General features: G+C 41.3%; 2 protein-coding genes across 4 annotated transcripts in view; both read right to left on the bottom strand.

Annotated features, from left to right (window-relative positions):
* Positions 1-1,213: 1,213 nt before the first annotated feature.
* LOC123063132 (uncharacterized) lies at positions 1,214-14,295 on the bottom strand. The gene is made up of 17 exons (XM_044486876.1): positions 14,169-14,295; positions 13,975-14,055; positions 11,657-11,773; positions 11,561-11,566; positions 11,152-11,247; positions 11,029-11,088; positions 10,877-10,939; positions 10,722-10,808; positions 7,495-7,605; positions 7,311-7,385; positions 7,128-7,202; positions 6,807-6,887; positions 6,649-6,738; positions 6,514-6,573; positions 6,400-6,441; positions 6,256-6,321; positions 1,214-1,579 (listed from the first exon to the last, which is right to left on the bottom strand). Exons 2-17 carry the CDS (start codon positions 14,017-14,019, stop codon positions 1,538-1,540), a joined length of 1,116 nt encoding a protein of 371 aa, XP_044342811.1. The 5' UTR covers positions 14,020-14,055; positions 14,169-14,295; the 3' UTR covers positions 1,214-1,537.
* LOC123063131 (protein HASTY 1-like) overlaps positions 14,288-23,098 on the bottom strand; it is a 17,060-nt gene continuing 8,249 nt past the window's right edge. For 2 of the 3 annotated variants that reach the window (XM_044486875.1, XM_044486874.1), the window contains 9 exons: positions 20,648-20,714; positions 19,374-19,651; positions 19,168-19,272; positions 17,368-17,471; positions 16,958-17,249; positions 16,477-16,676; positions 15,383-15,853; positions 14,990-15,305; positions 14,288-14,317 (listed from right to left, as the gene is read on the bottom strand). In XM_044486875.1, coding sequence (XP_044342810.1) covers positions 14,291-14,317; positions 14,990-15,305; positions 15,383-15,853; positions 16,477-16,676; positions 16,958-17,249; positions 17,368-17,471; positions 19,168-19,272; positions 19,374-19,595 — 1,737 coding nt within the window. In that variant the 5' untranslated portion in view covers positions 19,596-19,651; positions 20,648-20,714 and the 3' untranslated portion in view covers positions 14,288-14,290. Of the gene's footprint in view, positions 14,318-14,989; positions 15,306-15,382; positions 15,854-16,476; positions 16,677-16,957; positions 17,250-17,367; positions 17,472-19,167; positions 19,273-19,373; positions 19,652-20,647; positions 20,715-23,098 lie in introns of those variants that run through there. The other variant, XR_006430089.1, reaches the window with a different exon arrangement.

Here is a 23,098-nt window from a genome sequence, read left to right as displayed (position 1 = left end):
GGCAACTAAGCATCAACAATAGGCAATTGAGCAGCCATGATAGGCAAGTTGGGATAATTTACCGAATTCACAGATACACATAGTGCGGTGAAGTTGCTTTGTATGTAGAACTATAGATGCCTTATGTTTTGTGTGATTTTTCTCGTTTTTACGCAAACCAACCTAATAGTCAGTCCAACTAGGCGAAAAAGAAGAAGTTGCTTCCGTGTAGCACTATAGTTGCCTCCATTGCATCCAAAGTCGCCCTCAAAAAAGGTTTGACGAAACCTACTCATATAAGATCTAGTTTTGAAGAACTCGTCGTCAGAAATCTAACAGTGAAAACGGAACTAAATTTCGATGCTTGAATCAAAAGTTATGGCTTTTACAACTTTTTAAACCCCCAAATAAATGCACGTGAGACAGGATTTAGGCTAATTCAATCGACACCCATGTGCACTACGGGATGTGGCCAACCAATTTCCTTTTCTAGCGTAGACAACTGGACACAAGACATGCACTTACTATATACAGCGGTGCGCTCCAGACAACAAACCAGCGCAGCGACGCTCCCTAGCCACGTCCGTAGAAATTATGTATTTTTATGGTTTGCCGTGCGTATCTTTGACCGAAACATTCCTGCCATCTCTCTATTTCCAGTTCACTATATTTTTTTATTGTTTTAAACAAAAATGTATCGACAGTTTATATTGTTATTTTAATTTGAAATTTAAGGCATGCAACAATGACACCACCTATAAAATACTATGTATCAACGGGGCGCAGTGTGCCGCCGCACAGGGATATGCTAGTTGGAACTAATGCTAAGCTCAACATCATGGCTGGTAATTCCTGTATGGATGCTTATCATATGCAATTGTTTGTTAGGTACCAGATCGATCTATCACTATCTCACGATATACTTGCACGAATTCGAATTACATTCCAGCCCTGCTGTTCTTGGAAGGGAAGAAAGGAAAGTAGGTGGGGAAGGGAGAGAAGCCGCCGTCTGTCCTGATCCTTCTGGATGCCTATCTCTCTGTCGTCTGTGGCCTTAAGTAGCGAGCTGCCTGGCGAGTGGGTTCAGCAGGCCCAATCCGGCCTAACGAAATTTCAGTTGGGCTGCACAATTCTCTTGGGCCTGCTGTCGACGCGCCTCCGGGTGAAGCCGGTGATTGTCTTGGTGGTATTGGTGGTACGTGCGCTGACATTGTTTTTGTTGCAATAATGCAAATTCCATACACATATAATCTAATCCTTGGTTTATACACATATTTGAATGGGCAGTGAGCACAAGTGCACAACTCCAAAAATTAATCCAGAGGCATCCGTGCGAACACAACACCGAGCTATTAGGTGATCGTCCAGCAACACAACGTTTCGCAGAATTCAATCCATACCCAGAGCAGCATGTTAAATGCCCCATGAAAAAGATGCTCTAAACGAACAAATAGCTAAAAAGGGTGTGCCATGAAAATTACTAGCATCTTCTGCCCTGAACTTGTGTTGCTCGATCTGATTTCCCCAGAATCAGATATCTGCAATTTATGTGATCCTATTACGTAGGCCTCATCGGTACAAACTCACTTGATTTGAACACCTGCACAAAAAGGTGCAGTACAAGTAAATAAACAAATAGATGAAGAACAATATTTTGTATAACTCGACAGAGCACAACTCTGGCAATGTCAGAATTCAACACAAGAAAACATGATCGCTTAGAAAAGGCACCACTTTTTTGGCCACTAGTTCTAGATATTGTGGATCTGCACCCTTTCATCCATGTCCCATTCGTTTTAAAATATAAGGCACCTATGAGATTCAACTTTGATCAACAAGCAAGTACTTATTTTATGTCCTAACAAAATCCACCGGGCCGCCTTCTCCTCGCCACCCACCACCTCACCAGTAAACTCTCTCCTACAGTTCGATGCTTTTGATGGCAGAGTGCCTCGCACTGCTTATCCACAAAAGATAGACTGAGTTAGGATTTAAGTAGCATATATCAGTGACCGCATATCTCTGTGTCACTTGATTAAGTCATATAGGTTCCTCATGGAATCACAATGCTGAACCCAAACGCAAATCACAACATATGTCGTGTAAACTCTTCAAGTCACTTTATGTCTTACATTAGTCGGAATGGATTTGGTCCAACCGACTTAGTGAGTTTCTTATACTCGGTCACTCCCTATAATAATAATTGCCCATGTATGTTCATCAAGAAATCCTCGACAGGATTTTGCAATATCTCAGTGTATGTTGATGATTTCACATCATTTGACAACACAAGTTATTGATAAAGCACCTGATCATCCTAAGACAGGACTTTGAGATGAAGGATCTGGGTAATACCAATTTTGCTTGGGATCAAAACTCAAGCAACTTCACTCATGTATTACGGTACACCAAGTACATAGCATTGTGTGGCATTAGTTGTGACTCCTGCCTATCCATGGTACTGACCCTTTGTTGCAGGTTGGTGTGATGCTCCAGTCCATTGAACGAGTATAGCGTACACTGTATTCAGCTAAATAATGCCAGATTCCACTTTTTCCAGGCTGGTTGTTTTGGAAATTAATGAATAATAGTTCTAGGTTGGTTATTTTAAAATGAATGAACAGTTTATACATATCTTTCACAAGATGAACTTTTGGAACATTCCTTTTACACCATAGCATTTCACTCTTGTGATCAAGTATATTCTGTAACAACACAAGCAACAAAATTGATATGGACAAGTCATATCCACCCAACACTCTCATGGATGTTCGATCTCTATACATTGAGAAAGATCTACCACTGTGAGATCACAGACATGCTTTGTTTCCTACTTGGTGTAAGAGCCATCTCATGTAAGTCTTCAAAAGAGTTCCTATTGGCTACATCCACCAATCACTCTGAACGACAACACTTGAATTCTTGTGGCTCCACGGAATGATAAATCACATACATGTGGGGTTGATACTACTGAATCACCAATCATCCACTATCTCTAAGATAATGTTCCTAGTGTTGTTTGGATTCAAACGGGTTACATAATGGGCAATATCACGATATTACCCATCTTGCAAACTAGATCATGTGACAACCTTGCAGATTTATTCACCAAGTCCCTTCCACATTCAACATTCATCTCTTGTAACACTATAAATACCTCAATCATCAATAAGGATTACACATTGTTTTCATTACATCATTAGTTTGTTCTCTTGCTGTTTCTCTTGTAACACATTATCATCATCAATACAGAATTACTGTTCCTTTCATTGTTTTATTATTACTCTTTCCAACTACACCGAGTACAAACACGTTATCACACTCCACTATCAAGGTAGAAGATGTTGAAGAGTATATGTGGATTTCCTAGCCCCTTTCCTAGCCCTTTCGTTGCGTTGGCTAGTGCATGAAGCTTAACATAGTATCAGAGCCTAAGGTCTCGAGTTCAAGTCCTGGCTTCCGCAATTTATTCAAAAACTGATGTTGTCCCCCAATATGTCCCACATGTAGGCCTCTTGAGCCATACCTCTGACTATTCACCTGTTGACTTTTCGTGTCACAGGCGAGAGGAGGTCTTGAAGTGTATATGAGGATTGCCTAGCCTCTTTCCATCAGTTCGGACTTTTGGTTGCGTTGGCTAGTGCGTGAAGCTTAACAGAAGAAACTACGACGATGAGATGTCATTCCTCACATCTCTTTCTCCGCCTTCTCGCGGAGGATCGCCACCATCACTTGATAGCGCTGTCGCTTCATCCGCCATTGTTGGGGTGTTTCACCTGGACAATTAGGCCTCATAGTGGTCGCTGCCACCACCCTATGTTATGGACAGCGCCGCGTCGCCCCAATGACTACCACGCCGCCCCAATGAGTGCAAGGGCCGGAGACCTCAACCCATGGTTGATGGTTGGATTGAGCGCCCCAACGTTGGACGTAGAAGGCGCCGCCAAGCCTTGGTCCTGCCGCATCACGGATGACCCGCTACCCAGTGCATGGGTACATACTGTACTCGGTGTGCTCCAGGCTCTTGCGCTAGGCTCTCAGGCTGCTGACACCGACAGAGGAGGCCGCACACACATCACAACCATCGGCATGGACCGGCGCAGGAACGAGCGCGGGACTGACGCGGGACCAAGCGTCGCCTACAAGCCGGTGTGGATATTTGTCTTTATCGCCACGCCGTCATCTCCGTACACATCAGGCTCGTCGCCACCTCTACAGATGCATTGTCGCCGCCGACAATCAAGCTCGCAAATGAGCACCTCAAAAGCACCGCCGCCTCTAGCGACACCTCGTTGTGCGAGGAGGGCTTTGTCCCTCCACCATTGATATAGCTTGAGGAAACATGCAAGGAGACGCTACACTTTGAGACCTACACCGCTGACGCAACTAGAGCGAGTTGGATCCGGAGAGGTTTCTAACTCTAACGGGCGCCAGAACGGGGGCAGTTAAAGTTTGCGGCGGTCCAAGCCCATGCTCTTATGGCCTTTTTGCTAAGTACTCCATATATTTTTCAGGTTTCACAGAAGGTCACTCTAACAATATTAATTATGTATTTGTTTTTTTAGCCCCTCTATTTATTACTGAGTCTATTTCTGTTTCACTCATGTTTCTTTTACTCTAGAACTTCTGTAAATGTATATAGCCCCTCTGTATATAGGTGTCTCCAAAGTACAATACAAATAGTTCAACTAAAGTCTTACATAGTAGCCACACGCTCAAGCCAAGCAACGACGCGCGACTTTGTGCAGCCCACAGTTGTTGAACTGCAAGCACAGCCTCTCTGAGCTAACCCTCCGTTGCTCCGCGTGCTCGCTCAGTCGCTCTTGGCATCTCACCGCCAGCGCCATTCCTGAGTTCATGACTTATTTTTTAGATTGTTCGTGATCCAGTTTACCGCTCATGTCTCAGATTTATTTAGATACTGGTTGGAGGCTTTGGACTGCATTCTCAATTATATGATGTTCGTATGAACCCTATTCTATTATTTAGATACTAGTTGGAGGCTTTAGACTGCATTCTGAATTATATGATGTTCGTATGAACCCTAATTCTATATTTCTGTGGGCTCAAAGTTTTGGCATATTTAGACGAACCAAGATTAGTATAATGATATACATGTGCACTAGCAAAAGAATATCTTGCAAGAATGTTTGTTGGGACACAGCCCACATAGCCCCAACTCTGGATCTGTCATGCTGCTTAATATATAGTTATGACAACAAATGACAAAAATAAGTGAAGCATGAAGCCTGTTGTCTCAATATAGCCAGTCCTAAGCCCGGATAAAGGAGGAGGGCTGTGATAGGCTTGGCAAGCCAACGTGAAAACTCAGCCACTCTTATGGAGATGAAACCCAAAAAAGGGTCAAAGTCGGATGGATGAAGTGACGCCAAGCTTCTGACATTCTCTGTGACAAGAGAGTACCACAAAAGCTGAAAGGCAAGTTCTATAGGACGGAGGTTCGACCCGCAATGTTGTATGGCACCGAGTGTTGGCCGACTAAAAGGCAACATGTTCAATAGTTAGCTGTGGCAGAGATGCGCATGTTGAGCTGGATGTGTGGCCACACAAGAAAGGACCGAGTCCGGAATGATGATATACGAGGTAGAGGTGGGGTAGCACCGATTGAAGGGAAGCTTGTCCAACATCGTCTGAGATGGTTTGGGCATATTCAGCGCAGGCCTCCAGAAGCGCGCCTGTGCGGGCGGCTAAAGCATGCTGATAATGTCAAGAGAGGTCGGGGGTAGACCGAACTTGACATGGGAGGAGTCCGTAAAGAGGGATCTAAAGGACTAGAGTATCATCCGAGAACTAGCCATGGACAGGGGTGCGTAGAAGCTTGCTATTCATGTGCCAGAACCATGAGTTGGTTGCGAGATCTTATGGGTTTCACCTCTAGCCTACCCCAGCTTGTTTTGGACTAAAGGCTTTGTTGTTGTTGTTGTGGCATGAAGCGGAGTCAGGTCGCTAATGGTGGTAATCCAACAACGAGGCAGATCGGGATATAGGAAGGAATGGGGCAGAGATCAAGGGAGGACAGAGAAGATAGGAGTGGCTGCAACGTAGGATCAGGTTCATTATGTGGCAGCTTACGTGGTACAGTTATAATTCATACGAATTCAGTGGTATAATTTTTGCTCCTGCTGCAGTCTGTCTTGTTGGTTAAATTTATGGTCGAACTTAGATCTCAAAAAACACGGGCGCACTACATTGTGGAATGGAGGGAATACAACAAATGTTCCAGGTACAGTGCACAAGGATTTAAAAAATACTCACCTTCTCAAGAGGTTGTCTAAGCATGTCGTAGTATTTATGTTCATAATGCCTTGTGTCCCTCCAAAACTGAAGAAGCAAACCAAATAGTGAACACAACAACACAATAGTCCCAAAGTTATAGCAAGATATTATACTTCAACATACATGCTCAAGATTTCCCTTCCACGCCTCGTTTGCAAAATCAACCTGTCAAAAGTTGACGATGAATAATTTCCATGAACACAACGAGTTATAATTGACCTTTAGGAGGAAGCCTACCATTTTAACAGCGTCATGAGATGTATCATCATCCTTTCTTGGTAAGAATTTTTGAAGATCCTGATATTCAAGAAAAAGAATGGGCCCTAATCAACCATGTAATATGAGAAAACAGAGATAGCAAAAGAAGTATACCATTATTGCTCGGATTGCATAACATCCATCAAAGCAATGCCCAGTCAAAGCATTAAATGTATCCAATAATTTCTTAAACGATTCTTTTTCCTTCAAAAGGAAAAAAATGTTAATATACGAAATATGGATTTAAATATAAATATAAATAAGAAAAGTACCCAATCAATAGAAGAAGAATCAATACTGAAAAAGCCTTCTTCATCCAGCAGATCCATCAAACTTGCAAGTTGACCTTTCACCTGGAATTTTTCAATGTAAATACATGGTTCAACTGAGCATTAGATTATACTCTCTGAAAAGTCTGAACCATGAATTGTTCAGAGAGGTTAGGTGTGGTCTTTTTTTTTCCTAGAAGAATTGCATTGAATTACTATTGAGAAGTAGAGCCCTCCATGAAAAAGGACAAGCATCACCAGGAGAGAAGATTACACTAACCTCTCTGAAAAGTCAAGTTGAAAATACAGAACAGGTTTCCATACCTCATCATTAAGATCTCTCAAGCTCTGAGTGTAACCGTTCATTTCGTGTTCCCGCTTAGCAATCTTGGTCATTCGCTATAAAAGAGTAAAAGTGTGTAGGAGAATAATTTGTAACATAATCATCAAAAACAAAAGAAGAAGAGTGTAAAATCGACCAAGGAATTCATGCGAAGTAACAAGTACCTCAAAGGACATTTTGGCAAGATCGTTATCCAGTTCTTCAAACTGACCACTCTCATCATCTCTGCGAGCACTTTCCTGAAAAAAAGACGACATACAAACAATGCATAAAGAAATTAATACTTAATAGATAGATGTGTGGAGCCATATAGTGGAACCTTTCCAACAACAGAAAATTATGTTCTACCATGAAAGAAGAGAAGTCAATAGCATCATCCCGTGTGCATGTCGCCAAATAATTATCCATATAATTATCAAACTCTTCATGCAGACGTACTTGTTTTTTAGCTGTATAATACTGGACAAAAGGACCTCCCAAGTTAATACAGACTAGAAGGTGACCAAGTTAAAAGAGCTAAAGAACCAACAAGTCAAAATTTAGTAGTTGCGAGATGGTAACAACAATATTGTTGATACGACCAAATTCTGGTCTGACTGCTGGTTGCAAGGTGAAACAGTGGCGGAGTTGGCTCCTAATTTGTTCTCTTAATTCTCAAACAAGACATTAATTGGTGACGCTGGCTCAAAAGCTCTTACCAACCGAAGATAGGTGACTGACATTAAGGGACCAGCCGCAGCCTGCAGCATCTTTTCACCCCCGCTGCCTACTATGTGATCAAGCCCCGGAAACTATGCGACACCTCTTGATGGACTGCACCTTCGCCCAGCAAACCTGGCATGAGGTAATGACTCTAGGAGTTCAGATACCTACACCAAACCATGAGGCAACGCTAATGGACTGGTGGCTGCGCGTGACACAAGCAGCAGCAACACTGCAGCGCGAAGCGCTGCCATCCGTCACCCTCATCGTGCCTTGGATGATCTGGAAGCACAGGAACGACGTGCGTCTTCGACAATGCCAGTCCTTCAATTGCAATTCTTGTAGGCAGGATCAAGCACGAGGCCTCTTCTTGGGCTATGGCCGGCGCTCTAGGACTTAAAACTGTCTTGCCCTCCACCTGGGACGTCCACTGACTCCCTCCCATATATTTGTGACCTCCTAGGAGGATTGTACCATATTCTACCTTTTCAATGAAATGAAACGCAAAGGTCTTTTGCGTTTTCTCGAAAAAAGTTAAGGGAGCATTAATTGTGCAAGTTATTGTCGAATATCTTCAAATTTGGGATATGGTTGACAACTTTGTCTTACACCATGTGTGCCGTATCAGCCTGCAATGGTTGCTCTCTGGGATCCATCGAGTTTGCGCCCTGGAAAAGGATTTGGAAATCTTCAGCTCTGCTGCTTTGATTTTTCATCTGATTGGCTGTCAAGAAACGCTGCTGGACAGCTGATTGGTTATCTATAAGCGTGGGCTGCCGCACTCTGCTGCTTGACCATTGTGTGATCAAGAAGAAATTCAGCACATCCTGGTTTCTTGTGTCTCATGGCAAGTCTGGATGCTGGCTCTCCAAAAGTTGGTATATCAGCTACTGCCCCCCAACCTGGTGTAACTTTTTTCTCCAGGTGGTGGTGCAGTGTTATCAAGAGGACTCTCCTAAAGAGATGAGTAAAGGTCTTAAGTCCCTCATCATTCTGGTTGTCGGGAATTATGGAAGCACCGGAATGCTTGTGTGCTGAGGGAGCAAACCCTTGTATTCCTATGGTTTTACAAGTGGTGGCTAGTGAAAGTCGTTTGTGGTGCTTTGCTGGAGCTGCAGCACTCAACAAATTGCTCATGTGGTCACTTACCCTGGACACTTAGTCCACCTTGGGGTAGTGTGTGGTAGTGGTCGCTGTTCTTCTGTGTGTGGCGCAACGGTTTTTTGCGTGTGTTCTGGGAGCAGGCCAGTCAGCCTCTCCTTTGTACTCCCTCCGTCCCAATATAAGTGTCTCAAGCTTAGTACAACTTTGTACAAAAGGCAGTACAAAGTTGAGAGACTTATTTTGGGATGGAGGGTGTACTTTATTCCTTTCATCTTAATGAAACAACACGGAGCTCCCCTGCATCGTTCGAGATGAAGAAAAAGGCAAAAGCTTATAAATAGGTATTTTTCTGGCTTATAAGCCAAAACTAAGCCTAACGAAACACCCCTAAGCTAAAGGCAGTAACCTTTGTAAGCTTGCACCTCCGTTGAGCAGTGAGTTTACTGAAACAGAATTCAGAGCTTAACTAAAAGCTAATGTATAATTTTGTGAAGGATCCTGAATCTCACTTTTGGCAGAAAAATTGGACTAGGCTGTTTTCTCTGGCTCCTTTGACTTGAATAATACTTGTATTTTATCAGGACACCATACAAGTAACACACTGTAACACTGATGCTAGATGACACCAACAGGCAAATTAACAACTCTGGCATTCCTCCATCTCTGTTTGTGATATACTATATTACAATGAAGTAGCTTATGCCGGACTTCACTAAGTTTACGCAGGTTGATCCCCCCAAAATAAAATCTTATAAGTATGTTCAACCATTTAAACAATCAAAGCTTGTCAGCTGGCAGAAGTGTATAAGAAGTTGAACCAACAAGTCTACTGATGAACTATAACATATACACAACAAAAGAGAACTCATAGTTCTGTTCACAACGAGTCAACAATTGCATGCATTCACGTCATATGCTAGTTTTAGATACAATCTTCCGCATAAGCATGTGCACACCAAAAGTTATACGATAGCTATGTGTATAGCCCTGTACTTGCATGTAACAGCCCCTCAGTTACTAGCTTAATAGGTACTCCCTCCATGCTTGAAAAGAAGGCATGCAAGTTTCGTCTAAAGTCAAAAGGCACAAAGTTCGACTAAGTTTATAGAAAAAACTATCAACAACAACAATACTAGATAGGTATAATATGAGGCCTCTTTTGGTTCATAGGATAGGATTATCGTAGGAATAGGAATTTTGTAGGAAATGAGATGACATGTATCTCAAATCCTATGAGTAGGAATAGGAAACGAGATGTCATTTGGTTGACATCAAAGGAATTTTTCCATTGAGTCTAGGCTCATTTTTATTTTCCTATGAAATGTGAAGGATAGGAATCAATCCTATGTAGGAATAGGAATTCATTCCTATGAACCAAAGGGCTCTAAAGGAAAAAAATCCTATAAGAATCCTATCCTCTAAAATTCCTATAAAATTCCTGCAAACCAAAGGAGGCCTGAAAGTATATTTTATTGTGTATTCAGTTATACTAATTTGGTATTGTAGTTTTTGTATAAACTTGGTCAAACTTGGCACTGTTGGACTTCAATCAAAATTTGTAAGCCTTCTTTTCAAGCATGGAGGGAGTACATAATTGTGTTACACAGTTCTAGTAATCCAGACACATTTATTGTAGCACCTGACCATCTCATCAGCAATAATGCTAAATCTATTAGAATATCAGTGCACATAACACAGTTTGGATTTAAAATATGCATGGATACAACTTTGGGAATGGGGAAATACAATTAAAAATAGTAATGGCGTACCCCAGACTGTTCCTTCTTACTCTCGAAGTATACCGATGCATATGGCCGCAAATGCGCCAAGAAATCATCAGGGTCAGGTTCCAATGGCTGTGAGAAAGAACTAGATTAATAAAGTTCTGGCCACGCCCCCCAAAAAAGAAAATTAATGGACAAACCTGAATAATTGCACACCCTTCAGCTAACTCACGGGCACTTGTTAGCAGTAGCTTCTTGTGGCTCTAGAAAATATCAATTATTTAGCTTGCAACATAGGTGAGAAAAAATAATCTAGGATACATACGAAACAACTTTAAGACATCATAATAACCTCGCGTATCAAGGGATGAAACTGAGGCTCCCAGAAAATCAACAACGAATCAAGGAAAATCTACAAGAGAGATAGTCAGTCCAACCTTCCGTCAAATGAATTACAGAGTAAATTAATACTTACATCAACTGCCCTTAGTGCATAACCTTGCCAAAGGTCAGATTGTGGATGACAGCTTTCCTCAAGACAATCCATAACATCATCCGGACAATCAGTTTGCTGTAAATGATCTAGGATCAAGTTAGGGATGTCCCTGTTACAGAAAAGTACTCCCTCCGTTCCTAAATATTTGTCTTTCTAGAGATTTTAACAAGTGACTACATACGAAGCAAAATGAGTGAACCTACATTTCAAAATATGTCTACATACATCCGTATGTTGTAACCATTTGAAATGTCTAGAAAAACAAATATTTAGGAACGAAGGGAGCAAGAACCAGGCCAAATATCTTAATGTAAGGTTTCAGATTGATAAGTTGGAGCAAACACTTGTCGATCTCATCAGTACGTCGCCGATAGCGTACATCACGCACCTTTCTCTTAAAAACAACAAAATAAACTAACATCAAACAGGAATAAAATGCAAGTACATATTGCAAGCTGAAGGTTATCAAGAATACAGTACTCACCCGTAGCATACGGGACATGATTCGCAAATGAGGATGTTGCAAGCTGTTAATGGCATACTTTGCCTTAAACTCTGGATTTAATCTCTCAAGAAGAGCATTACCGTTTAAAAGTTTACGCTGCAAAATTAGTTCATTAGTGCAACTTACAGTTTTATTAACAAAATATAAACTCAGAAAAATTGTAGTGTTCTTAAATCCCCAATGAAGTTATGTTGTACAAAACAAGGCTTTTGAAGGCAACTCCCAAAGGTAACACCCAAGACTTTTCTGGTTGTATCAGTAATCTAACAAGTTTTTTCCAGCTCTATAAGGGCGTACCCAGTGCTGAAAGCTCCCACACAAGGTGTGGTCTGCGGAAGGAATTTCTAGACAGCCTTACCCTTGCATAATAATTCTGCAAGGAGGCTGGTTCGAACCCAGGACCTCCAGGCCACAAGTGGAGAGACTACCACTGTGCCAGGCCCGCCCTTCTTTTTCCAGCTCTATGTCTAGAGGAATTTGTTTTAATTTGAAATGACCGTATCAGAAATCCAACAAGTTTTTTCCAGCTCTATCTCTAGAGGAATTTGTGGAATTTTGAAAATAGCAAATGCAGTCCTAGCAGGAGCTCAAAAAGGCGGTAAAATAAACCAAACATTCAAAATAAATACCCACAAAAAAGAATCATTGCCTCCCAAAAATATTGATTCTTGCAAGCACATGCATGCAACAAGCTGTGTGCCTCCTTAAGTTTAAAAAATGACAATATTTGCATTTGTTCATATGGTTGACTTCGATTGGCACAGTAGGACGCCATGGAACCACAAGAAACACGATGGAATCTAGTTTACTCAAAAACGGTGTAGGCTAGCTTAGATGTGTTTTGGCAGCTGGCACGAATGGGATTAGCGGTGGGAGATGGCATGAGGTGACTGGGTGATGCAAGATGACAGAAGGAGAGAGGATTCAGGAGGGGTCTGTTGCTGCTATGTTCATAGGTTTGCACCTGTCGGATTTGAGAAGGAAGACTGGAAGATGAGTGAATGGACGACTGCCAAGTCCAATCTTTATAAGTAGGAACAAAATGTCAATTGCACATATACAATTTTGTAACGAAAAGTAAAATCATTCCAATTGACAAATGATTTGGGATATCAAATGCATCCAATATTAGAAGCGAAAAATCATATCATACTAGCAAGATGCCCGTGCATTGCACAGAACATCAAGATGCATTATTTTACAAAACACCTATTGTGATTGACCCATGCAGGAGTAATCCCATGTGTAAAAACTAATGATATCTCGAGAATTTCATCGAAAAAATGGTATCTCGAGAATTTCATCAAAAAAATGATATCTCAAGAAAGATGAGAGATAAGGTGAGGAGTGGGGCGCGGTGGTGATTGGTGGTCGGACTTAGCAGAGGCATGGGGATGGACGACGCCGGCAGCGGCCACCATGCCAGATTGTTCCGGAGGCTTCTTTTTCAATTACTCAACAATGAAGTTGTGGGAGATAAGGATGAACAAGAGGTGCGGGTATCCTTTTGCAAAATTGCCATAGTTTGCTTTCTATCTGTCAGATATAGATCGAACGGTCTATATTGCAAGATGGCAGGCACACCATCATCACCAACTCGGTTTTTTATAAGAGTAGAGATAGAGATGTAGCCTAACATAACCCTGGTTCCAGCCAAACTGCCCCTCAATCAAAATTTGTTTTGCATCATCAAGATCCATAAGGGCAAGGCAGGCAACAGCGAGTACATATCATGTGGCATGTGCTAATCAATGGCGAACAAGAACACAATACAAGAAACATCAAGACCAGCATTTGCATCATTCCAACATTGTGCTTACTGGAATTTTATCTTGTTCATTGGTAGGAATCCAAGCCTATAGCAAAATACGTCTTTCAGATAGCAGTTCTCCTAACACTAGAGAACAAGCCGTCTTCACACAAATTTTTAGTTTTAGACACGCCTTTTTCATACTAATATTTGATTGATTGTGATAGCCTACAAGCGATTTTGCCTTGAATGAACGATGAAAAGTTTATCCCGTGAGCTGGGGTCAAAAGGCCTACAGACTTAGAGAACAATGATTTTATTGGCATTTGTGGAACCCCACAACATAATATTTTAAATTATCTGTACATGCCTAGGCAAGTCAATGATGTACAATTACTGTAAGGTACTCATAGAAGGCAAACAAAACATGTGTATGGACACCAGAAAACATGTTTCCTTGACATGGTCAGACACAACGGAGCATTTTATTCAACATTGGATAGTATGTGCTTAATAAATGAATATCACATGATGGAGCAAAAATTACCTCCAGACAGTCGTTCATTGTATCCACCTCATGCAGCATTTCCATATAAGTAGGAAAATATCTGTCAAATTCTTCATTGAACTGCGCAAAGCATAAAAGAGAACATATTGTGAAGAAAAATAAGCACTAGAAGTAAGCCGGGTAACTTCTTTGAATGTGAGACATAAAAATATAAGAAAAACAAGAGAACTCACCTCCCAATTCCACACAGAGTGCTTTGGGAAAATATTTGGAGCAGACAAAGACGCACAGTAATGAAGATACTTCAATTCATTATTGAACCAATCGATGAATCCATCCGCACAGGTTTTTCTGTCTACATTTCGCCATTCGTCATAGTAACCTGGTAAAAAATACATGCATCATAGTAGAATTCACTTACAGTGTTTGACTGAGCTGAGCTTTGCCGAGAAGAAAAGGCTGATGCCAGTATACCAAAGCAGCATAATAGCTATATGCTCGTGATTTAAGTTAACCTTTACAAAAGTATCTCACACCTAAGGCCAATCATACTATAGGGAGCTAAATGGAAAATCCAGAAGGACCAGCAACCAACTTGCTTTGTTACTACAGTGCACTCATGGATTATTATCCACATGATCACTCAGGCATCATTACATTGCATCTCATGCCAATAATTATGTAATGCATTTTAGACTTAGAAGTACAACAATCACCAAGAAATGTCAATATGCTATTTAATTTAATGCAGTTTACTCCGAACCATCTAGAAGAATTGGTCCATTAGCAACCAGTAATAAGCTAGATAACAATGATCCAAAAGAAGTCATGGCATGTCACTGTCAATATTAGACCTTATAGCCATCAAATTTTACAGACTCAAGAAAGTAATTACCAATTAGCACACAGAATTTAGACCTGCTATTTACGAAAACAGGACAGAAAACTTCTGTACAACACATTTTGTATTGATTTGAGCGCAAATATGGCTTGGACCCTTGAGATAACAACAAATTACAAGTACACAATAGGAGGAGATACATTCATAACTTGCCTGATTGTGTAAGTAAACTTTGTATATTTCTTGACCAAGGCAAACAACATCATCCATAGAACTCACTTCATTGCTTGAACTTAACTCCGATCTTAACCGTGAGATTCCACTTTGAGGACTCCTATCACTAAAACGGACAATGGTTGGAAGCATTTCATTAAGAATAAACTGTTTCAGTCTCTCATCATCAGTAGCAACAGCAAGGCGGATCAATGCATGAAAAAAGGGTAGTGCTTCCATAGTTGCTTGATGATCCACCAAACACCCAAACAAGTACATACTAAACCTCCCAAAGCAATTGTGAAGTAAAAGATACCTACAAGAAGCATTGCTAAGTAGTAAGTAAATATGTAGTGATCACACAAAAAAAAACTAACTGAATGACGTTCATACCCCATAAGAGAGCTGGAAGATATGGATTTCAAGTCAGACTTTGGACAATTCAAATCCGGAAGGCCGCTATTAAGTTCTTTTGATGCTAAGACCCTGAGCAATAAAGATACAGAACGAGTGAATTTAAGCACCAGCTCCACTTCTAATTTCTTGAGTTTGTCTTCCGGTCCGTATAGATCGCCAAAGAAATCTGGTACTTTAGCTCGGCCCTCGTGTATAAGACTGAGCCACGCATAACGAAAATTTCGCTCACAGTAGAAAAATAAAGATTCCAACAACAACAGCACCCATTTGTCCCAACATTCTCGAGGGCAACATCTGACTAATGGAATGAAGGTGAGCTCTATGAATTTCCCCAAATGATCAAATTCCATGAAGCTTATATCCGCCACAAGAGCATGGATGAAAAGAGAGCTGTCCAATTCAAAAAATGATCTTCCAACGTTCGCGCACAAGCCTATGACATTGTACCTGCAACATTATAATCTTTCAAACACCCAGACAATTGAAAGATCAGCTGGAAGCAGTTCAGTGTCATCTGGCACATTAGGACCTCCATTGCAGGGTATTAAATAGTGATCTGAACATAAATGCACATGTTGGCCAACTAATAGGCGACATGTCCAACAGCTAGGTGTAGCAGAGATGCGCATGCTGGGATGGATATGTGGCCACATAAGAAAGGATCGGGTCCGGAATGATGAGATACATGATAGAGTTGGGGTGGCACCAATTGAAGAGAAGCTTGTCCAACATCGTCTGAGATGGTTTGGGCATATACAGCGCAGGCCTCCAGAAGTGCCAGTGCATAGCAGACGGTTAAGGTGTCCTGACAATGTCAAGAGAGGTCGGGACAGACCAAACTTAACGTGGGAGGAGTCCGTAAAGAGGTATGAAGGACTGAAATATCACCAAAGATTTAGCCATGGAAGTTAGCTATCCACGGGCCAGAACCATGACTTGTTGTTGTTGTACGACTTCACAATATAGAAAGGGTGTATATCACTAATGCACCCGGAATACAATTCTTTTAAAACATATCTCTAGAAACAATAGAATCGGTTTGACAAACAGGTGTGAAGCAGCAGACTTACCCAGTCTCTCGAATTTCACGTAAGCGTGTTCCGATAGCATCCACCCTAATAGCATCAACTCCATCATTGTCAGGTAAACTATTAGTCTCCGGTAGAAAAGTGAATATCTCCATGGTACTCATGAGTTTAGCTCTTCTAATAATTTCTGGCAGATCATACGCAGACTGATCCGTCCAAGCCATGTGTATGAAATGAAGGATCTGAAGTAAATGTGAAACATTGTAACTACATAATCACAATAAACCATGAAAAACAGCAATGTAAACTTGGTAGTTTTCATAAGCATTTGAACAGAGGGAGAACCTCAAAAAAATATCACTAGTTGTGTCACTGACAAATGGGGCCCATGCACATACATCTCTGCAATACTAGTTTAAAAACAGAAGTGATTTTTCCTATTTGCTCTCTGAAAAATCCTAAAAGTATATGGGTTCTACTGTCACAATCTGTAAAAAATTAAATGTTTGTGGTAGTTATTTACCCGTAAGAGCAGGGTAAGCATTAGCTGTAGAAAGGTAGATGAGTGCTGGTAATTAGCAATTGATGTTGGAGAGCATTTTTCCTGTGTTCCTGTAGAATGTTCAATTTTGCTTCCTTTGATCTCCTCAAATGACTTTACCAACAAATGTACTGTCTTCATAAATTGATCATCGCAAAGAAGACCAGACAGACGATATGTGTAACTCATGTATTCTTCATCCCACTCTGACTGGGTCCAAATTTTGTTCAAAGGGTTCAACAGAGACATAAGCAACTGCTTCTTACATTCAATCCTGACAGACAAAAGGCATAAAAATTGTTTTGCGTCATGATCAGCTGTAGTGAACTTTATAAATTAGTGCACTTAATGCGACAACATGGAAGTCTAAAATGATGTTATTGCCAATGTACCCTGGGCAGGCCATCACACTGATGAATGCTTCAGACAGGAGATTGTGCTCCCAAAGAAGTAGCTTGGCCTTTCCTTGATAGCCTGGCATTACTTGAAACTTACCCTGCACCATCAGTGATACTAGAACAGTCAGGGACGTAAATCCCTAGAGCAGCATAGCAAAAACTACGATGGCTATTTTCAGTATCCAAACCTCAGAGCAAAACATAAGCTACGATGCGCCAATAAGATTCGGGATACAACAACAACAACAAAGCCTTACAGGGCCTGTTTGGATTCATGCCAAAGCACTCCCTACCAAAAAGTTGGCTAGCCCACATAATTTAGCTACTGTTTGTATCGATGCCAGAAAATTGGCTCGCCCACCTTGCCGGCTCCCCTCCATGTTATTCACGCCAATGTATGGGCGAGACGAGGGTGCCGAAAAGCTTCGCCAAAAGATTGGCGTGGCGACTTCGGTTGTTAAATTGGTGGGCCCGGCGTGCATGCAGTAGGATTTGGCAATTATTTTGGCTTCTAAACAATCAGCAGCGCTTTTTACTGAATATAAAAAATGTGGGCCTTTGCGTGATTACTGCATGCAACGTGGTGGCGCACATAATTAACGACTTCCAACTGCAGCATCTCTCTCTTGTATAATTGATGACTTCTCTCTTCACGCCCACTCTTAGAATCAATTTGTAATTTTCTTAATGTTAGATAATAAATGTATTTATATACTTCCAAATCTAGTATCTCAATTTTCGTGGCCATAATGGTCACAATCCAAACAACAACATGCCAAAATTTTGGAGGCTGTAATGGTCACAATCCAAACACCAATGGCTTGCCAATATTTTGGTAGGGCTAACTGGGGCTCAAACTAAACATACCCTCAGTCCCAAACATGTTGGGGTAGGCTAGTGTTCAAACCCATAAGATTCAAGATATTCAAAGAAATAAAACTTCGCCACACCCCAAAACTCTGCAATGTATTTACTGCTCGACGACAGCAACCTCTCCACTAGGGCTCCATCCCTTCCGTCAGCTTCCCTATTTTTCTTACCTATGCTAGCATTGAAACTAGATGTTTATTTTTGTCCCTATTTGGGGATTCTTCCACCTCTCCATTGCTGGTTCTCTCCTCAATGGCCATTGTCAACCCATCATATACCGGTTGAGCATGATTTAGCCTGGGTACATGTTTAATGCTAGAGTGCATGTTTAGTTGGCAAGATGGATTTCTTCTCTAGCCTATGGCGTGGCAAGGTCGGCTGGAGCCAAGTCAATGGGAAAATATAAAAGAGTGCATATGGTGAGCCTGGATAAGGTGTAAACCGAAGTGCAATGTGCCCATCCGTAAATTGATAATAACATGGTCCACAAAAAAATAATTCAGTTATTTAGTCTTCAAACCAACCACAATTCCCGCACATACACCATATTCAACCAAAAAAACCTGTTACAGTGCACGTACACAGCCTAACTAGCTCCAGTCTAACTCTTACAAACCAGGTTACAATAAGTCCAAATTCCGATACTGTGATGATGGTGCATTACAATTATACATGTTACTCCCTCCGTTCCATTTGAACCAAAACCGCGACAAGAATTACGGAACACAGGGAGTACAAGGTAGGTCAAGTCACAATCATACAGTTTCATAATGAAAACACCTACAGGACATGTGTATTATCATAACTCCAAAAACAAATGTTTTAAGAATCACTTGAACTTTAGAAGAGGTAATTCGGCAACCACAAGTCCAAATATGTGGGGTAAAAACAATAAGAAAATGGAGAGAATAACACTACACTTACCAGACATTTTGACCCAAAAGACTCGGTGGGTCTTTCCAAATCACTAGTAGCATTACCCTGAACAGGATCATACTCTTGATCATCAAGATTGTTAACAGCCAGGGCCTGATGGAAGATAGGCAACAAGATATAAACATATATTGTTGATGGATAGGTATAGTATCACGCACAGTACTTGTTAATGAGTTCTTTGAAGGAAGCCCCACCTCCAATCCTGGTTTATCAGTGTCATTTACCACTTGCTTCACAGATAAGCTAGTGGATGGATCAGCTTTGAGACATGAAGGTTTAAAACAAGAATCAGGAGAAGGTGGTATAATGAGTGGATATTCTAGATAGGGAAGAGCAACTGATAAGCCTGCATTTTCATCTTTCTGAGCCCAAGGTCCCAGCCTTGCAGTTTGAACATGTATTTGACGAGATGACATTGTATTGGAGGATGCAGAGAGGTCAGTAGTGTGTCTGTCTTGACTCCCATCTCCCCCTACAGAAGAAGAAAAATATAAGAAATGAGCAGACACATTTGACAACTATGCATAGATATTCAATATGTATTCCAGTGCTGATGAGTAGTAACAAAAAGAACGCAACATCCTATATATCTAAGCAGGTGATCCCATTTTCGAGCACATGCGAGCCCTCCACATTCCATTTTCCAGCACATGCAAGACTTCCACACCATTATTTTCTTTTTCAGCAACAAAAAATTCAACTGAAGCAGGTCACGAGCTATTATAACATGCAACCAACCTCCATTTACTGCTATTTCTGATATTGTTCATATGGCAAGAATATCGAGGGGTATTATTCTCATACATTCTAATTATATTTTCAATAATTTTATTGCTATATATATAAATTCCTGCAGCAATTCCAGCATACTCTCTCCATAACTACTCCCTCCATTCCAAACAAAGCTAGAACATCTTATAATTTGGTAAGGACAGAGTACATTGTAAGCAGGAAAGGGTCTATTATTTTTAGCCACTAGGTTAAATTTAATTATTAAAAGACACTCTGCACATAAACTAGTACCAGGATATAGCAATATTTTGCGTCTGCAAGTTTGATGGTTGCCATTTCTCAACTATTATGTTTTCAGATAGAATTTACTATTGAATCCTCAAAAAAAAGGTCAGATTAAAACAAGTACAACTCATGACAAAACTAGAACATCTTACAATTTGGAAAGGACGGAGTACATGGTAAGCAGAAAAGTATCTATAACTTTTAGCTGCTAGGCTAAAATTTAATCATTAAAAGATGTTCTGCGCATAAAACTAGTACCAGGATACTGTCCATATTTTGCATCTGCAAGTTTGATGGTTGCCCTTTCTTAACTATTATTATGTTTTCAGATGGAATTTACCGTTGAATCCTCAAAAATGTTGAGTTACTATATACTCCATTTATTTTCTCTCCAGCAAGAGTTCTCAAACAATACCATGTTAGTGGCTTAAGAGCAAAAGGTGCATCTTACCTTTGTTCTGTTTGATGGAATAAAAGGCTAGTACATCTTCTTCCGTGATGTAAGGAGAGAAGAAATCCTGCGTGTCAATCGATTTATTAACTTGAGAATTAAAGACACTTCACAAAATTGATTTACACATTTCTACTTGGTTTTATTGTCAATAATTGCCAAAATCATGTAATAAAATAACCAAGCTAAAAGATCTCCAACAGAGCTGAATATGCATATATCCCATAAAGCGGAAGTACCACTTAACCTTACCAAACAAGTTAGTACGAAGTAAAAACAGAAATACCCCCTGTTGTACTGTGTGTGTGCATGCGCTTAAGGCCCATGTGGCCCATGTAACCCAGCAAACTATATATGTGCTGCCCTCCTGCATAGGAAACACTTAACCCCAAAAGAATACAACACCACAGGTCAGCTCTCTATCCTAGCCGCCACCCCTCTCTCCGGTACTTCAACATGGGGTCAGAGCTTGGGTTCCCAGCAGTGTTGATTGTCGCTGGCTGGTGATGCTTGCGGCGACTGTCTGGGAGGAGGAGGCTTGTATGGAAGGGAGGTGAAAACACAGATCTGAGGGGTGGAGGTAGCAGAGAGGTTGAAAGTGGGGAGCCGTGGTTGCTCGAGGTTGCTAGGGGTGTAACTCAAGCTTGGAAAGATAGGGGACAGCCAGAGATTGGCAAAGGCGTTGGAGAAGCTAGCTGAGCTCCTTGCCGTCAAGGCAGAGGGTGTGCCTTACCCAGGTGTGCTTGTTCCTCAGCCTGAGGTGATTCAGAAAATAGAATTGATGCCAAATGACATCAACCTGACCTAAGCTGGTCTAGAAGGGCATTGCTAATATTGTGGACAAAGGGGCTGAAAGGCTATGTCAATGAACCGGAAAACAGGGCAAGTGAAGAGAGGAAGAAGTGGAGTGTCATCAACTCTCTGGTGGTGGCATGGCTGCTGAACTTCTTGACTCCATCCATTGCAGCAGCCGTGGAGACTCTTCCCCATGCAAGCAGAGGTATGGAAAACCCTGGAAACAATGTAATCCGGGAAAGGGAACATAATGCTTATGGCACAGACTGAGGATAGAGTAAATGAGTTAAAGCAGGGGGATAAATCGGTGATGGAATATGTAGCAAAATTGCAGCATTTGTGGGCTGACTTAGACCGCTATGATCCACTGGAATTGCCACATTCAGAATGTATATAGTTGCCACTTGCCACTAAGAAGTGGGTAGAGCATAGGAGAGATGAAATTCTTGAAAGGACTTCACTCAGAATTTGAAGGGAGGCGTGCTGGTTCTTTCATCAGCCAAAGCTTCCCTCACTTGAGGAGGCAGTTGCAGAAATGGCACAAGAGGAGGTCAGGTTTAAGTTGACCAAGATTGGAGAAGATGGCTGGAAGGAAACATGGGACAGGAATCAGGCATAGTGGATTGTTGTACATGGATCGTCAAGTGTCTAGGTCTGGTGCTAGTCCTGTTTTGGCAGACTAGTTGGAGGAAGTGAGACAATGGCAATGATCCATCACTGCCACATGCCCACATGGGGCATATGGCTTTTGATAAGATGAGTAAGCTGTCTCCTGCTGTAATGTGTGGAATAGACACGAGTAAAGCTTATGTGTGATGCATGTGAACATGCAAAGTACACAAGAATCAAATATTAAGAATCAAATATTTGAGTAACGGGCTCAGGAGTATATCCCTGTTTATGTTGATTCACTGATGTGTGGACATGTCCTGTCATTTCTATTGGTGGAATGAAATATTTTGTGACATTTATAGATTGCCACATTCACATGACTTGGGTGTACCTCCTGCTACATAAAGATGATGTATTCCAATGTTTTCAGGAGTTTTATACCTATGTGCAAAACCAATTTAATGTGCAGGTGCAGGTGATCAGATCTGCTAATGGAGCTGAATATGTAAACAAGCAATTTGGAGGCTTTCTGTCAGCACAAGGCATAATGCACCAAACATCATGTCCAGATACCCCTGCTCAGAATGGTGTTGCAGAAAGAAAAAAGAACCGAAACATTCTAGAAGTGGTTCGCTCACTTATGTTCACCATGAATGTGCTAAAATTATTGTGGAGTGAAGCTGTCATGACTGCAATGTTCCTGATCAATCAGATGCCTTCAAAAACGCTTAGCATGAAATCTCCTTGTGAGATGCTATTCGGGGAGAATCAATTCACAGTTTCTCCTAAGTTAATTGGGTGTACTTGCTTCTTCAGAGAACACCGACCATCAGTGGAAAGCTGGATCCATGAGCTGTACAATGCATATTTGTTGGATATCATGCAGGCCAGCAAGGCTATACATGTTGGAGTCATACGGATAAGTATGGATGTCACCTTTCGGGGGTGGCAATAGCGGGATCCTTCATTCCAGCTGTAGTTGATGGGGCTGAAGGAATCCTCAGGTGCATACTACAAGAGAGTTGTGGAGGAACAAGTGCGCCA

Source organism: Triticum aestivum, chromosome 3A (genome assembly GCF_018294505.1).
Source record: "Triticum aestivum cultivar Chinese Spring chromosome 3A, IWGSC CS RefSeq v2.1, whole genome shotgun sequence".
NCBI classification, from domain to species: Eukaryota; Viridiplantae; Streptophyta; class Magnoliopsida; order Poales; family Poaceae; genus Triticum; species Triticum aestivum.
Note: the sequence above shows the minus strand (reverse complement) of the source record. Positions and strands in the feature narration are given on the sequence as shown.

Excerpts from the sequence above, each read along its gene's own strand:
- LOC123063132 (XM_044486876.1), bottom strand. The coding sequence starts at position 14,019 with ATGGAAATGCTGCATGAGGTGGATACAATGAACGACTGTCTGGAG. Across the intron at positions 7,203-7,310 it reads TTGCCAAAATGTCCTTTGAG|CGAATGACCAAGATTGCTAA; the intron begins GTACTTGTTACT and ends ACTCTTTTATAG. Across the intron at positions 6,888-7,127 it reads TGAGAGATCTTAATGATGAG|GTGAAAGGTCAACTTGCAAG; the intron begins GTATGGAAACCT and ends GAAAAATTCCAG.